At 37.8% G+C, this 15,383-nt stretch overlaps 3 protein-coding genes across 3 annotated transcripts; all 3 read right to left on the bottom strand.

Annotated features, from left to right (window-relative positions):
- Positions 1-5,149: 5,149 nt before the first annotated feature.
- Positions 5,150-8,453, bottom strand: LOC131663506 (activator of 90 kDa heat shock protein ATPase homolog 1). The gene is made up of 9 exons (XM_058933956.1): positions 7,913-8,453; positions 7,599-7,731; positions 7,155-7,234; positions 6,876-7,075; positions 6,674-6,794; positions 6,508-6,590; positions 6,276-6,410; positions 5,969-6,204; positions 5,150-5,873 (listed from the first exon to the last, which is right to left on the bottom strand). The coding sequence occupies exons 2-9, from the start codon at positions 7,676-7,678 to the stop codon at positions 5,789-5,791; spliced, it is 1,020 nt and encodes a 339-aa protein (XP_058789939.1). The 5' UTR covers positions 7,679-7,731; positions 7,913-8,453; the 3' UTR covers positions 5,150-5,788.
- Positions 8,454-8,594: 141 nt separating this feature from the next.
- Positions 8,595-10,940, bottom strand: LOC131663430 (cyclin-dependent kinase 20-like). The gene is made up of 5 exons (XM_058933832.1): positions 10,512-10,940; positions 9,937-10,125; positions 9,509-9,745; positions 9,196-9,423; positions 8,595-9,128 (listed from the first exon to the last, which is right to left on the bottom strand). Exons 1-5 carry the CDS (start codon positions 10,722-10,724, stop codon positions 8,970-8,972), a joined length of 1,026 nt encoding a protein of 341 aa, XP_058789815.1. The 5' UTR covers positions 10,725-10,940; the 3' UTR covers positions 8,595-8,969.
- A 226-nt stretch (positions 10,941-11,166) lies between these two features.
- On the bottom strand, positions 11,167-15,342 carry LOC131663431 (ras-related protein Rab-1A). The gene is made up of 3 exons (XM_058933833.1): positions 15,065-15,342; positions 13,696-14,092; positions 11,167-13,248 (listed from the first exon to the last, which is right to left on the bottom strand). The coding sequence occupies exons 1-3, from the start codon at positions 15,085-15,087 to the stop codon at positions 13,033-13,035; spliced, it is 636 nt and encodes a 211-aa protein (XP_058789816.1). The 5' UTR covers positions 15,088-15,342; the 3' UTR covers positions 11,167-13,032.
- Positions 15,343-15,383: the final 41 nt, after the last annotated feature.

Below are 15,383 nucleotides of genomic sequence, written 5' to 3' on the forward strand. Positions count from 1 at the left end.
CCGGAGCATCGATTCTTTTTAAGCTTTCGGTGTAATTAAATGTTCACGCTCACCAACAATCAATATTTAATCGAATCTCTTTTTTTCTCGAGTTCAATGACCTGCCAAAAGCTATTACTTTTTTCACCCTTTTTATAATGAGTGATACTTTCACTTATTGTTTCTTTCGCGAAAATTGCTCTAACGAAAAATAATCCGCTTTTTCTCGTATATACGTATAACAAGTGGGAGCTCAACATCCCTACCGTCATTTTTTTTATCTTTCAAAAGCCAAGACGGCGCACTTTCAGCTGATACTTACAACTATATATACGCTATTCGCGCTCGCAACGAACTCATAACTACGACTTGAGCTATCTCGTGAAAAAATAAAAAAGTAAGGCTCGGAAATTAGTGAACGACAAATACAACAACAAAAAATAATAGAAAGGGAGGGACAACCTGTGCCAAATTAAAAGCAGGAAGATGTCGACGGAGAGGAGGAAAATAAATAGCAGAGCAAAGAGCGAGAGAGCAAAGAGTGAAAAAAAACAGTGGACTGTTGACGACGAAAGGAAACAAAAGGAAAAAAATAGCAAAAGAAGGAGAGGCGAGACGAGGTCCAAGTGAGCGTCTGGGTAAAGTGAACATTCACATTTTTCACGAACAAATTTGTGAAGCTTTATCTCTTTGCTCACTACTAGCGAGGGGGGGGGGGAGTAAAAGGCTGGATAGAACGTTACTTTGAAATCGCTTTCGTTCTGCACGTGAGATATAAAAGCAGTTTTTTTCCCCCGGAGTTAACTTATGAAAATGTAATTGTTTTGAGAGCTTTTTTTCTCTATGATCCTCTTGAACGGTAGAGCCTCGAGTCTCATCAATGAGGACGTTGCTGCAGTGAGTATATTTTCCGGTTGAAAAAAAACGAAAGAACGGCTGATATTTCCCACGCTCACGAAATTGAGGTGGCCGTGGATTTTCTAGCTGGCGCGAACGTTGCAAGGTAAGTAGAGAAAGTATGTTTAATTATATCTGATACTGAGAGTCGAAATCTGAATGCGAAATCTGCCGGCGAATTAATGAAGATTTAATAAAGCGCCAGCAGCTGCGAGAAATTGAACAGACGAAAGAGGGCAATTTCGTTTGCTACGTACAGGGTTTCAATTAACAAATGTAATGGCATCATTGGCTTCGATATGGATTTGCATTGTCAAGAGCAATCTAATCGCAGTGTGTGTTTGTGAGAAGTCAAGCGAATAAAATGGCGTAATATAATACGTCGCATCGGCGAGGGAGAGCAAAAGTCCTGCTGGGATGTATCCCACGGACATTTTATCCCGGAGATCGCGTCTGCTCCAAGAAAAGCTCTCCAGTCAGCTCATTTATATTTAACGTTTCCGCTGTCATCTCTGCAATAAAATCAAAGTAACAAGCAGGACAGCGGTCTCGCGAATGAATTTTAAAAAAAGATATAAAACGGAAAAAAACAAAAAGTAAAATAAACAGACCGGAGGACTTTACGCGGCGAAAACGATCGGTCGAACAAGTAGAGACGAGAGCGTGCGCTGAGGAGGACGCACGCGCGCGCGCGCGCGGGAGTAATAGGACTAGGGCGTGGGCCGCTCGCGCCGGGAGAGAGCTGCGGACTACTACATTGATTTTGATTTTCGAAGGCGCGCGCACTTTGCTCGCTGGTGTGGCCCGGCCCATTCATACTTACGCGCGCTCGCCAGCAGCCGTTTTTTCATCCGCGTGACGCTCTCGCGTGCAGGATCGGCTCTGACGGAGGCGAAACCACGACACACTGACGCGCGAGAAAAGAATGCTGCGTAAGCACGTGACTGATGGGCGCAGGCCCCGGGCGCATTCATCGAGGGGCTCTACGTCTTGATGCTCTGCGCGAGCTTGCTCCGAGCCTAACATCATCATTTATTTATTTTTCTCTGAATGGGCTGCCGAACGTACGATGTGCCAACTTATTGTTTCGTTCTTTTCTCCCTCTCACCGTTTTTTTTTTTTTTTTTTTCTTTTCTTTTTTGCTCGAGGCTGTCTTTTATACCTACACAACGTTTGAAATTGCTGGTAAATCGTGAACGGCAAAGCGAAAGCATTGTTCGGCGAAAAGAAAGAAGACGCGCGTTTCACACAGTTGCGCGCTCGGAATTACATATTTAATCGAATTTATAAATAGAATGTCATTGTCCATTCAAATTTAGCACGTACGAGACGATAAATGAACTCGGGAAAACTTTTCATCGCGGCTAATAATGAATGCCACGTTACGAATATCAATCGAACAAGGAAGGGGGGGGGGAGATCAATGTAGATCAACAGAAGAATTAGAGCACAGCCCTCCCTGCTGTGTTTTCGCATCAAATCAATGGAGACATTGAAAAGCCAAACGCCAACGAGAAAGAGAGAGAGAGAGAGGGAGATCGAAAGCAAACAGGGCTGTTCGTTCGGCCGATTGTTTCGCGAGAACGTCAAACAGTACCCATTCAGCAACCCTTATGCAGTCGAGGAACAAACGAAACGAAAGCTTTGCTCGCGCAAACAAAGGATTCTCGACGAAAAGGCTCGGCGAGGGGGCATTCAATGCCGAAGAAACGGCAGCTCGCTCGGATCAAACGAGCGACACGAGTCTCGTCGGCGTCGTCATCGTCGCGAGCGCGCGGCTCAAGTGGCAGCGATATCGCTCGCGTGACTCATCCCCCGCCGGAGGCGAGACATGCCTCAGCCGAGCTTTCGCTTCCTTTTCCACGCCGCGCAGCCGAAGGAAATTGATCGCGCGCCGCCCGAGCTTTTACGAGCCGCTCGAGCGCCCGACGTGCGGAATTCACTTTTACACGCAAGCGAGCTCCCGGACGCGACTCGTTCCCGGCCTACGCGGGCAATCGGTCTGCCTTTCTACCCTTTCTACTGCGTCGTTTTTCAGAAGAGCCGCGCTCCGTGATCGCGGGACCGTCGGTATTTGCGAGGCTTCGCGCGCGCTAATTGGAACTGCAATTGTCGGTCGCACCGAGCCACGTGCGCGAGGAGCTTTCGGTGTGCGCGCGTGCAAGCGGGAAAGGAAGAGCTCTCTGACGCCTGTGATTTGTGGGACAAAACAGGAAGTCGCTTATCCGCCTCGCACGCGCGAGTAAACAAAGAAAGGCTCTGTGCACTGCTGCACCGTCGAGCTATATAGCAAGTGGCGGCGACGGCTGCAGCAAGCACAAAAGTTTGACGGCCTTATGCGCGCGCGCGCGCGCGTGTGTGTGTGTGTGTGTGTATGAATGCCGACTGTAACAAACTAGACAAAATGACTTGAAACTACCGCGAAAGAGACGTGAGAGATAATTGCAGGGAGTTTCAGGTCACGCATGAGATTCATTTTTTTAGCGCGATTCTTCATTCTTGCGGCTCGTTATGTCGCGGAAGAAATTCGATTATACGTGGGCGTAATGTGATATTTTCACAATGAACACCGAGTTACAGTTGGCTCTGGCTGATCAAAGTCGGCACTATCTACTGATTGCTCATGCCATCGACTGTGAGATAGCAAGTAAAAGCTCCTGACTGCCTTATGGTTCGCGGGAATTTGAGGACATTTAATCTTTGACGTGCTTATAGTAGCAAAAAGATTGGGTTAATCGACTGAGTGCTTGTAACAAATTACTATTTTTATTGCTAACGATTACGGTGAAAGGTTGCGTGGAACGAGTGCATCGAGCAGTGTTTCAAGAAAGACCTCGTCAAGAAAATAGTTTGCAAGAGAGCCTGAGTACGCATCTGGAAAATGGATTTTCAGTGTTTCGAAATTAGTCGATACGAAATGTATATAGCATCCCATCGCCAAACTCAATAACGAATCAATCGAAAATTACACTCGTTAACGTTGGGAATATCGCGGAGAGCGGAAAGTCCAGGCGAGCAAGTTTTTCGATAAAATAGCTTTTTCATTTTTTTTTACGCTGTTTGCGCTCACACTCGTGTAACCGACGAAGTTATCTTAGCTGGCGGCGGCAAGTAGTCGATGATGCGTTTTAGTCAGGCGCGCTGTTTTCTCGTATGCTGGCCGCGACGCAAATATTAAACGCACAGAAAAAGGATAATACAATGACAATGTTAGCGACAACGTAACAGGAGATTCTCTTACATCTATGCATGCGCGTCATGAGAGATTGGCTGTACGTAGACCCCCCGCGAACTGCATAACCATAGGTGTCATGTACGACCTGTACACAAAGCGATATGTACGCTCTGCTCAGCCGGCAAAACATTAATTACTTGTCCTCTCCCCCTTGCTAATTATCAACTTTTTGCACTCTTCTTTTTTATAAAGTGACAGCTGTCATGCAAGAACATACATTGATAGGAATAAGTTCGCAGCGACTTTGTTTTTAATTTATTTTGTTTTTTTTGTTGGTTTGCTAATTTTAGATCGTTTCAGTGTTTTTGTATTATTACCATTACAGTCATTGTCTCAGTCAATTTTCAACATTAAGTGATTTGTTGGGATGTTGGTCATGACATGGAGTTGCATTGGACTTTATGCGTAGCGTATAATTAAAATTTCTCGAATCAAAATATTTTTCGTATAGAATGAAATACTCTACTGAAAATTTAAAAAAATTATAATTGTTACAAAAATTATACTTTGCAATTTCTTTTTTGAATTATATGAGCCACGGCAAGTTGATACTACTTTTTTATTTGATTGGGTTTTACACTAAAAAGATAAAAATACGTGGATCCACAACGTTTTCTAAATTGATTTTGGAGTAATAATTCCTTAGTTCATATGAGAATATTTCTCATAAATAGTTAGTATTAACCTTTTCATTGCTAAAGGCGTATATATAAGCTTTCACAAATCCATTAATTTATACGAAAAGCGTATATACGCCCTCTATTTTTAATTTTTTTACCATTATTATTTTTCAAACCCTAAGAATAAGATCTAATTTTCGGAACTTGTCGCAGCGACTGACAAGCGAAAAACGCGCCGCCCATATAGATGGATTTATCCGATAGTGCGCCGCAGTCAAAGGGTTAAATTTTTTCAGGAACGTGGAAAAATATTTTATATTTTGAAAAATTATTGATAATTAAACCTAGATGCGCTTGAATTTTTAATTAATTTTGAGACATAAAGCGAAGGGAATTAATGACTATACGTGTATCTTCTTACATTTGTAGTTTATTTTTGTTTTATAAACATTGCCGTATAAAATTGTTCAATTAATATTTAAATCAAGTGAACTTAAGCATTGCTTTAAAAAATGGAAATCTTTTATAAAGATCATGATGAAATGAATGATTACAAGATTATAAAATTGTTTAGTTACGTAAAAGAAAAATCCGAAAGTAAAATATTTTTGTAACCGACAGTTTGTTTTTATCATGTTGTTTCGTATGTCTGTTGCATTACAAAATATACATAATTTGCACTATTTTTTATTCAAAAACGAAGGTAACGCATTGTAAATATTCGTTTTCTGCGCCTGATCATCGAAATTTCGCGAAATTCTCCAGAAAACACCCTATACGAAACCTGCGTCAAAAGAGTGAAGCTGGATTCTTGGCATCGCAATAATCGGTGATACAATATTGTGCTTCGCCATTACGTTTGTGAGAACACATTAACGAGTAAAACGTCGTTTCGCGCAGACGTCCTCTCGACACTTTATTTACTCATTAATAAATATGTATAATACCTACGTAGCAAAGACCCTTCACGGCAAGGGTAGTGACGGCTGCGCGTACAACAATTACGTACTCGCTTATGTGTATATAAAATGACAATTAAAGGCGCAATAGAGTTAAATCACATGAAAATGCCAAAACCGAAGGTTCGCTTAATTGATTCCCAGTAATATCGTTCCCAATTTTTTTTCGTTGAATCTTCCTCGCTGTAACAAAAAAAAGAACGTACGATTCAATATTCTAGTATAATTAACCAATTTATGAATTATTAAATTATATCAATTAAACAAAGTTAATTTACCTCACAGGAACTCCAGTCTGCGTTAGATTAACTTCTGTATGGTCACTTTTTTCAGAGATATCCATAACTACGTTACTGAAATGTCCAGCAGGCCATGATCTGCATCTCCATTTTTGCACAATTTTCGTTGGCGAAAGTTCTACGAACTCTCCATAAATATTACCACCAAAGAATTCAAATTTGCCGTCCTTCTTGGCTTCAAGTTTTACCGGACCTTTCGTAAATGCCACCGCCATCTGCAAGCAACAAAATGTTATGGATATAATCAAATGACCGACCAAGTGGTTTTTACAGTAATATTACCAACCTCAGATATTGTCATGACATTGTAAAACTCTTGCGCTCTACACATAAACTTTTGTTGCTGTTTTACTGTCGTAGTAACGACTTTGCAATCAACAGATTGATTATTATTTGAATTAATAGTAGCATTCATCTGCATCTGTAAACGATATTTAATATTATATTTCGGTGTTCATTAGTAGAGAATAAATAATAATAAATAATTAATGAGAATATTAATGATATCCATTGCATACTTTGCTATTGAAACCTGATGTTATGTTCGTGATGTTATCTTTCATCTCCTCTTTCTTTGGAAGAATCATACCTTTAGTAAACTCTAAAATATATCATAAGAAATTAGATAAATTTTTAAGACTGTATGAAAAATCTACTTATTTGAAAACCTATCTAAATACATACCTTCTTTCAAGCTTGATACATATTGTTTCAGTTTTTCTCTAATACTCTCTTTCCCTTTTGTATGCAAGAGTTGCTTTATGCGTTCTCCTTCATCTGTGCTATCTTTAAGAGTGAATTCAATCTGAAAATGAAATAAAATTAGAATTGAAAATGATTATTGAAATAAATTATCAATAAATATCAATTGAGTTTATCAACATACCTCCACTTCAGATATTTCATTTTCTTCCGACAAATTAGGAATATTAATTTTACCTTCAATTTTCTTTTTTGGATCTTTCTCAGAAGGACATTTCCATTTGAGTACAATGTTCCATTCATAGAAGAATATTAATTTTCCTTTTCTGTTATTCGCAACCGCTTCTCCTTCACATTTCTCAACTTCAAAAATCTTACATTTGACTAAGAAATAAAATTATTTACCAGAGTTATAAATATGTTATGCATATTTTAATTTAAAAATAATTTCTTTTATACATACAACCATCCCCTTCGATGATGGCATCCTTGAAAAGATCCTTGATCTTTTCTTGTGACCAAGCACATGCATTTTTCTCAGTCCTGGCAAAGAGAAAATGATATTTACTTGTTAGTTGACTCAGTAATATAAAGTAATATTTAATCATTTCACAATAATTTGTAGTTCTTTGATTAATGTATAAAAAGTAACAAATTAACTGGGCATAAAGATTTCTTGAATATTTATTATTCTTGATTTTATTGAACTTTTCAATGAAAACAAAAATAATAAATATTAATATTTCATCATTGGATCTAGAACTTTCTAGCAAATTCTTTAAGTTGCCATCATCATTAACAAATGATACACAAAAAATTGTTCATGGATTAAGTTAAAAGAACATGATTTTTACAACCAATATGATTTAGATAGCGAAAAATCGAATGCTTGATAAATAAAACATACCAATGCCAATTGTTGACATTAGTGGCATCAGGCCTTTCCTCAACAATCCAACGTGGATCACCTTCACCCCACTTAGCCATATTTTCAAAACTGCTGAACTTGAAACGATCTCACAAACTATCACCTTGAAAGCCTGCAAGGAATATTAAGTCAAAAATAACCGTCTATCATTCCTCTACTTCCTTATGCATAGAAAACCTCATAATGCAACCGCAAAAGGAAATAAAGAATCATGTAACTGACAGAATGACCAATTTCGTGAGAATAGTTCACAAGATCCGTTGTTTTCTTCAATTGTAAAATTCATTACTTACAACACCAGATGTTCTGATGTGCAGTGATGTCGAATCTGTGCGATTATTCTAGGTTCAGGTGCAGAAAACTCTCGTGGTAGGCAATCGATATAGCGGTATATGCTCACAAGAAATGTCGTGTCAAAACTTTATTGACAATTGTCGTAGTGAGAAAATATGTAAAAGTCTTGAACTGAACTTTGATATCAACGTAAATTGGTGTAAACTAATTACGAGTTTGCGTCTCTTGCTTGCAAAAACGTTCCAAAATCGTTGCCCTTGGTTGCGAGTTGCGCGTGTGCACGAGAAATGCTGACTGCTCAGCTTATACCGTTCTGGGGAAAAGAACCACGCGTGCTTGCTAGTAACTTTCTGGAAAGTTATCTTCCGCCGACCGAAAGTTCTAGAAATTTCAGTAATTTTACGATACATATGTAGGTTGAGCGACCGAGGGCGCCAGCTTACAGTCGCGTTTTTTATTTGAATTTCGCCGCGTTTTCTTTGCTGCGTAGCCGCAAGTTATTTTCACGACTATTTTAATAATGATTTCTGATTGTAATCTACATTTTGTTGTTCCTTTATCATTGAATGTTTAGTTTTAAATTTACGGCAGCAACTGTTCGTGTAAATGTGCTTCAAAATATTATATACATAGATAAAATGCATATTCTATTTATACTTTTTTTTAACAGCTACATTCACACAATACAATTTGTTTATGTTACTTCTTACATCTCATGTTGTTGTGTGAAATGTCAATAAAGATTATCACTATTTAACAACTAGTTTTTCACTCAATTAAAGTAGTATAACAAGAGCGACGCTTCATAAAAACTATCAGATTACTATACTATCAAAACCACACGTATGTATGTATTACGTAAAATAATCCACATCATTGCAAATAATTCATAAATAATTCAAAAAATCAATATTATTATCTGAGAAGTTCGTACATGAGCGAGTGGAAAAACACAATAATTCAAAGATATTTACAACTAATCGATAGATTACAAGCATTGGCAAATAAAAATGTAGAAGACTTGGCGAATCATATGTAACTCGGAAGTAAAATGTTTTATATTATCCCCAAGAGATTTCTGAACAAGACAGATGGTTTGTTGTTAGTCTGAATTTCCTGTTGCTTCAATCGATTGCGGTGATCGTTGGGTGGCTTGATGAGCTCCGATTTCAGACAAGGGTAGGGTTTCGTATGAAAGTACTCGTGACAAAGCGCCTGAAACGAAACATCAATCATCAGCTTTGCCTTCCGGCTATGAAAGCCGGAGAACAGTGGTCGTTACCTGCTCGGCCGTTAGTCTTTTGGACGAGTCGTATATTAAAATAATCTTGACGAGCTCTATGGCTTCTGGCTGGGCGTCCGGAATAATTCGTTCCCACAAGATTCCCTTGTGGTATGGAAATGTTATTTTATTGTAGTCGGGTAACGAGCTTAATTCTGGCCACGATTCTGCCGTGGGAGAACCAAGGTGTCCTAGTACTATTGCTAATTGCTCGATATCACTTTCACCCTGTATTCATTCCAATCAAATAGTCGTTGTTTCAACTGGATTTTTTATATTGATTTTCAAGAGAGAAAAAAAAGAAGTTACGAACGGGAAAGAGCGGCGAGTTGTTGAGCATTTCGCCAAAAATACAACCAACCGCCCACATGTCGATTGCCGAAGTGTAGAATCTCGCACCGTAAAGCAGTTCCGGGGCGCGGTACCATCTCGTTGCTACTTGGTGCGAGTAAGGGCGACTCACGTCTTCCCACATTAATCTTCCGAGTCCAAAGTCGGCAATTTTCAACAAACCGTTCTCACAAATCAACAAATTAGCGGGTTTCAAATCCTGGAATCAAGCATTTACCCTTCACACACGCGCGTACCAAAACGATAATTTATTGTTCTAATGGAAAGGTCCTTCATAACCGTCAAGTGGAAAGTAGTAATAAAAGCGACGATGCAATAAATCAGAACAGTGCGTGCAATGATAGATTGCGAGAGAGTAAAAGAAAGAAGACACGAATGTGTGGCATTTACTCGATGCATTATATTGTTCGAATGCATGTAGGCGACGCCCTCCAGCAGCATTTTCATATACGTTTTTATTTGCGAATCTTTTAGCGGCTTATCGTAATCTTTCAGAAGTTCCCAGAGTCCCGAGGGCATGAACTCGAACACCATGACGAAGTCTAAGCCAGTTGGGAACGCATCTAAAAGTTCAACGATCTAAAATCATCAGAGATAAGTCGGCAATTATTACTTTGTAAACAGAGATTTCGTCTGTTTATAGTCGCATAGGCTGTTATCAAATGTCATTTCGTATTTCTTTTATTATTGTAAACTTGAAAAAGACAGCAAAGAAATCGCATTTCCTTGTTTACGATAAAATCATATTTTAGAAAACGAGCAGATTTTATCACTGTAATATAACGAAGCTTATTACAATCGACTTTTATTGGCTCCCGGTTGAAATTTATTGTGCAATAATGGTGCAATTTTGAAGCCAATAAGAATGATCGAATTGTCAACGTTATTTTCGAATGAAAAACTCGCACAGTAATTAAGTAACTAAGCCACGCGATAACATTGTAATTGTAACTGATCAATCTTACATATGGATGTTTGAGAAGCTGTAAAGTTTGGACTTCGCGCAAAACCGAAATGGGTATGCTATCGTCGATCTTCTTCAGCAATATTTTCTTCAGAGCAACGGTTTTTGGCACTGGACTACTGTTGTCGATAGCCTTGAGCACCAAGCCATGTGCACCTTCACCAATCTTACCTATGACGGTATATCTTTGAGTTTTTGCGCTGCGACTTTGCATTAGGCTACCAAAAAGTAAATGGCGCTTTGCGAGCACTTTCCAAGCGCTTTCCGTTTGCCTTTGAGCTGGAATGTGCTAAGGTTGAGAACAGATAGACAATATAGACCGAGAACTCTTCCATATGACTTGATATTAAACTTCAATGTTTCTCGTTTGTCGTTGCCATGGTTACTCCGCTCGTCGCCTGGCACTGTAGGGGTACAAACAGTGATGAGAATCCGATGAGGCTACAAAAAATTTCATTTTCATGAAGTCGTACAAAGTTCTTTTTTGGAGTGCGCGTATAAGAAAATACAACAGGAGATTTTAATGTAAAAAGTTGAACGAAAAATAAAATTGTGTAGTCATAATACAATTAAAACTATTTAAAATTACTTATTAGTAGTATTGGTTATTTTAACAAGGACATTGGAATCCAAAGAATCACTTCAATTTTAATCAAAATTTTATTCGAATAATTTGTTTAATCACGTAAAAAAATTAAAATTTGTTTACAGATCGATCTAAATCTGATGCACTCTGTTTATAATCATTGCTATTCTCTATATTATTTTTATAATTAGTTCAGCAACAATATTTATAAATTTTCTACTTTCGAACCAAAGTTGCAAAAATACTAAAGCTTAAATATATTCATGGCTCACTATAAAAAGTAAAAACAGCTCATACATACCTTTGGAAAAAACTACGAATAAATCTAATTTGAATGGACTACTGTATAGTTACATAGAAGATAAGCAATATATTTGTTTTTTTTTTCATTTTAATATACTTCAAATTGAAAAATGTCTTTCAAAACTTACATAATTGCTAAATTTCTATAAGTATATTTCGCAATTCAGCGCAATTAGAAGAGAACGATTAATGGAAAAACCGTCAATATAAATTTGCGAATAAAATTGCGCGTATGCATTCGCAAAACGATATAAGCCCGATCGAGTGTCCTTCATTAACAATTACGTTACATTACAGAATGTAAGACGGAGAGAGAGAGATAGAGAGAGAGATAGAGAGAGAGAGAGAGAGAGAGAGAGAGAGAGAGAGAGAAAACGATCGAGCAAGAGCTGGCGAGTATACTTTTTCTAACTTATATTTTTGTAATTAAGCAATGTTAATTGATTAATTAAATCATTCATTGTAAGTTTCTATCAGCAAAACTGAACTTAGTGTCTAATTGAGCCTTTCGGCAAATCGATTGTAAATTAATGATCGATGATGAATGCTAATAAAATACTGATATTGAAATATGTGAATCTCGCAAATTCGCATCTGGTCAGATCGTCGTCTCTTTTCAATGTTTTCGTTTACATGTTCTTTATAACATTTAAGCTACAAAATAATAGTTTCCTTTTTCTGATGTTTTTTTTTATTCATTCTCTATTGTGATTATACAATCTTAATAATTATTTGTTAACTAGAATTGCCCCTAACTTATCCGCACCCTTTGCGTGTTTGATCGACACCCAATAATTTTTATCTTTAAATTAGGAATCAAACGCTCTGATCGGCTAGACTTTCTCATCTCCTTTTTAATTAAAAAAAAATGTTGAATGAGTAGATGAAGAGATAAATTCTCTCTACATGCTGTTGCTGTTGAACAAAAATCAATGGTCCATTAATTCAGTGATGGACTACTTCACGTTAGATTTCAACGAGCTCGATTTTAAATTTCAGTCCTCCAGAAAATCGCGGTAAAACTTTTTACTAGTAAACACGCATACACATATCTTTTTTTCATCTCTCTATCACTCTTACTTGTTTTTCCTGTGTAATTAAAAAAAAATTTATTAAACGAGTACGTTTGACGTAGTTCTGAATTTGTTATCTTGAAGCTGCGATTATAACAAATAAAGAATCGATTAATTGCCTTGAATTTTGTTTCGGGAATGAACTGATTAATTATTTTGGGAACGAGCACGCAAAATCATGTTATAGTAACAGGAATTCGAAGGAGCGCCGTAAACAGTAAGTATATCTTAATCGATATCATGTGAACAATTTATCAATTACACAAAAATTTACAAAAATTGATTTAACATACATTCGATTGGTTTTTTCCATTTCAGAGAAAAAATGGTTGTTTTTTAAAAGTACATAGTAGTAAAGATAAGAAAACAAATTCAACAATCAAAAAAGGAGTCATGTACGTAGGGCTTTCGAATTGCTGAAATGAAACATTCTATGGATCAAACGGTCTCCCGTCTCTCGGCCTTTCTGATGCTCGTAACTTCGTGTGACTTCCGGAACGAATGAAAAGTGTAAAAAGCTCACTCGTATCCGAGATAAGCGATGTGGTCTTTTAAAGGTTTCAGCAGCATCCGGATTTGGTGCCGCCGATGCCCGAGGTGTCAATGTTGTGGGCTTGCTCAATTTTAACTTTGCTTGTTTGATCACTACCCGCTCCCGATGGAGGTCCTACTCGACTTTTGATTTCCGCAGCCATTGTCATGAAGGCTTGCTCGACGTTCATGGCGTTCTTTGCTGATGTTTCAAGAAATGGTATCCCTAATTGATCAGCATACTCCTACAAAAATAATATTTTAATTTAACATTTTCTTCTACTTTTAGGTCAAAGCCTGGATGGATAGATATATAATTAAAGCAACAATGTTAATATTCATTTTGGTATCATGAATATTTATTATTTATTATCTAAAAATAAAACTTTGAAGATAATGAATTATTTCCTACAGATATCACAATTAATGGTAAAAAAGCTAAAAAAAGTTATTTTAAACAGTTTTCTCATTGTTTCTGTTTTCACAAAAGTCTTGATGATAAATATTAAATAGATACTTAGATTCATGATCAACAATAAATTATATGACACATTTCAACTTGGAAAAAAGAGTATTATAGTTCAATGACTGAATTTATGAATCTGTCTACTCACAAAACTCAGCAAAGTTAATGTATATACATTAGTAATGATTTACTGCTAATATTAAAAGAATCAACAACAAAAATTTACCTTAGCTGTTGTGTAATCAACAACTTTCTTAGTATGGAGATCAGATTTGTTGCCAACTAGTAGTTTGTTAACATTATCACAAGCATAACGATCAATTTCCTCAAGCCACTGTTTGACGTTGTTGAACGACTCTTGGTCTGTGCAGTCATAAACAACAATGATACCATGTGCCCCACGATAGTAAGAACTGGTAATTGTCCTAAATCTCTCTTGTCCAGCAGTATCCCAAATTTGCAATTTTATTGTCTTCCCATCTAAGTCAATAGTTCTTATTTTAAAGTCTACACCAATTGTACTAATGTAGCTCTCCGTGTATGTGTCATCTGCAAATCGAAGGAGCAAGCAAGATTTTCCAACACCAGAGTCTCCAATAAGAAGAAGTTTAAACAGGTAGTCACTGTGAAGGAAAAAATTATCAACTTAATTATCATACCAAGCCTGTCTCTCTCTATAAATAAACTTAATCACAATGCACCCTTAAGAAACTACTTTGTTCACAAGTTCAAACAAATCATCCGATGACTCATGAAAAGTACATACAGAAAAAAATAATAAAAATAATCTGTATAAGATGAGGAGGATATATTACTAGCAATCTTTCTCCATCTCATCTTGTGTCACATTAAAAAACACGAATAGTATAATGCTCTAAGGAGAAATACTAAAAACAAAGGGAGTTGCAGGACCAGTTGTGTCAATTATTCTTGTGAAAATAAAAATAAAAAAATATCAGCAAGTCGTGCCTTCTCTCAGCTGTGCGTGCGTAAACGAGTAACAGTAGGAGCAAAAAATTTTTGACTTAGAAACTGCGAGACAGAGACAGTTGCAATACAAGAAGTAGCTTTAACAATGGGCACTTTAAACGTATTATAAAGAAAGCGAGAGCAAGAGAGAGAAAGAATGATAAGGTTAGAGAGATCCATTGCGTACATCATTAAGGAATCTCATTTTCCATAACTGCGCATCGGGCGTTCACGAGACTTAGCGTTTTACGCGATAAAGACAGCATACGCAGGTTGAAGAAAAAAAGGGGCCGAGAAGGAATGGCAAGAGCGAGTACAAGCACTAGATAGAGAAAGATGGAAAGAGACACACACACGCACATATATATATACATATATATATGAAAAAAAGCAGTGCCAGCGCATAGGTATCCTCTCTTGTAAGCCAACTGACGAACATGAGTGAACGGACACAAGAGAGGTGAGAATGAAAAGCCAACGGGTGCGACCAACTGCTCTTTCTTTCTCTCTGTCTCTCTCACGCTCCGTCGATTGTGTATAGTAGTAGGCGTCGAAGCCATAATCGCACAGGTTGAGGAAAATATACCGTGACAACTGCGTTGTTATTATGACGATTATTTACTCACTATTCGGGATTCATTGTGGACATGCTATTCTTATACGGACGGTTTTTTGAGTGGTCGTCGTGGCGCCTTGGCTATCGATGTCGTGGCAGCAGCTGAACTAGGAAAATACTACTGGAGGAAGGCGGCGGCGCTACGAGCAACTACTGCTTTGACTCTCAGTGTTTAGCAAATATCGCGATCCTCCTCTTCACTGCGCGCACGACACGTCTTTACTACTGCACTGCACTGCCTCTTTCCTCGTCGTTGTCCTCGTCGTCGCCTTCGTGTACGTACAGCCCGACTCGACCATGCAGGACTGATGACGATAGGCTAGCATTGA

This window comes from Phymastichus coffea, unplaced genomic scaffold (assembly GCF_024137745.1).
Source record: "Phymastichus coffea isolate CEN01 unplaced genomic scaffold, Cenicafe_Pcof_1.1 PCOF00036, whole genome shotgun sequence".
Taxonomy (NCBI): domain Eukaryota; kingdom Metazoa; phylum Arthropoda; class Insecta; order Hymenoptera; family Eulophidae; genus Phymastichus; species Phymastichus coffea.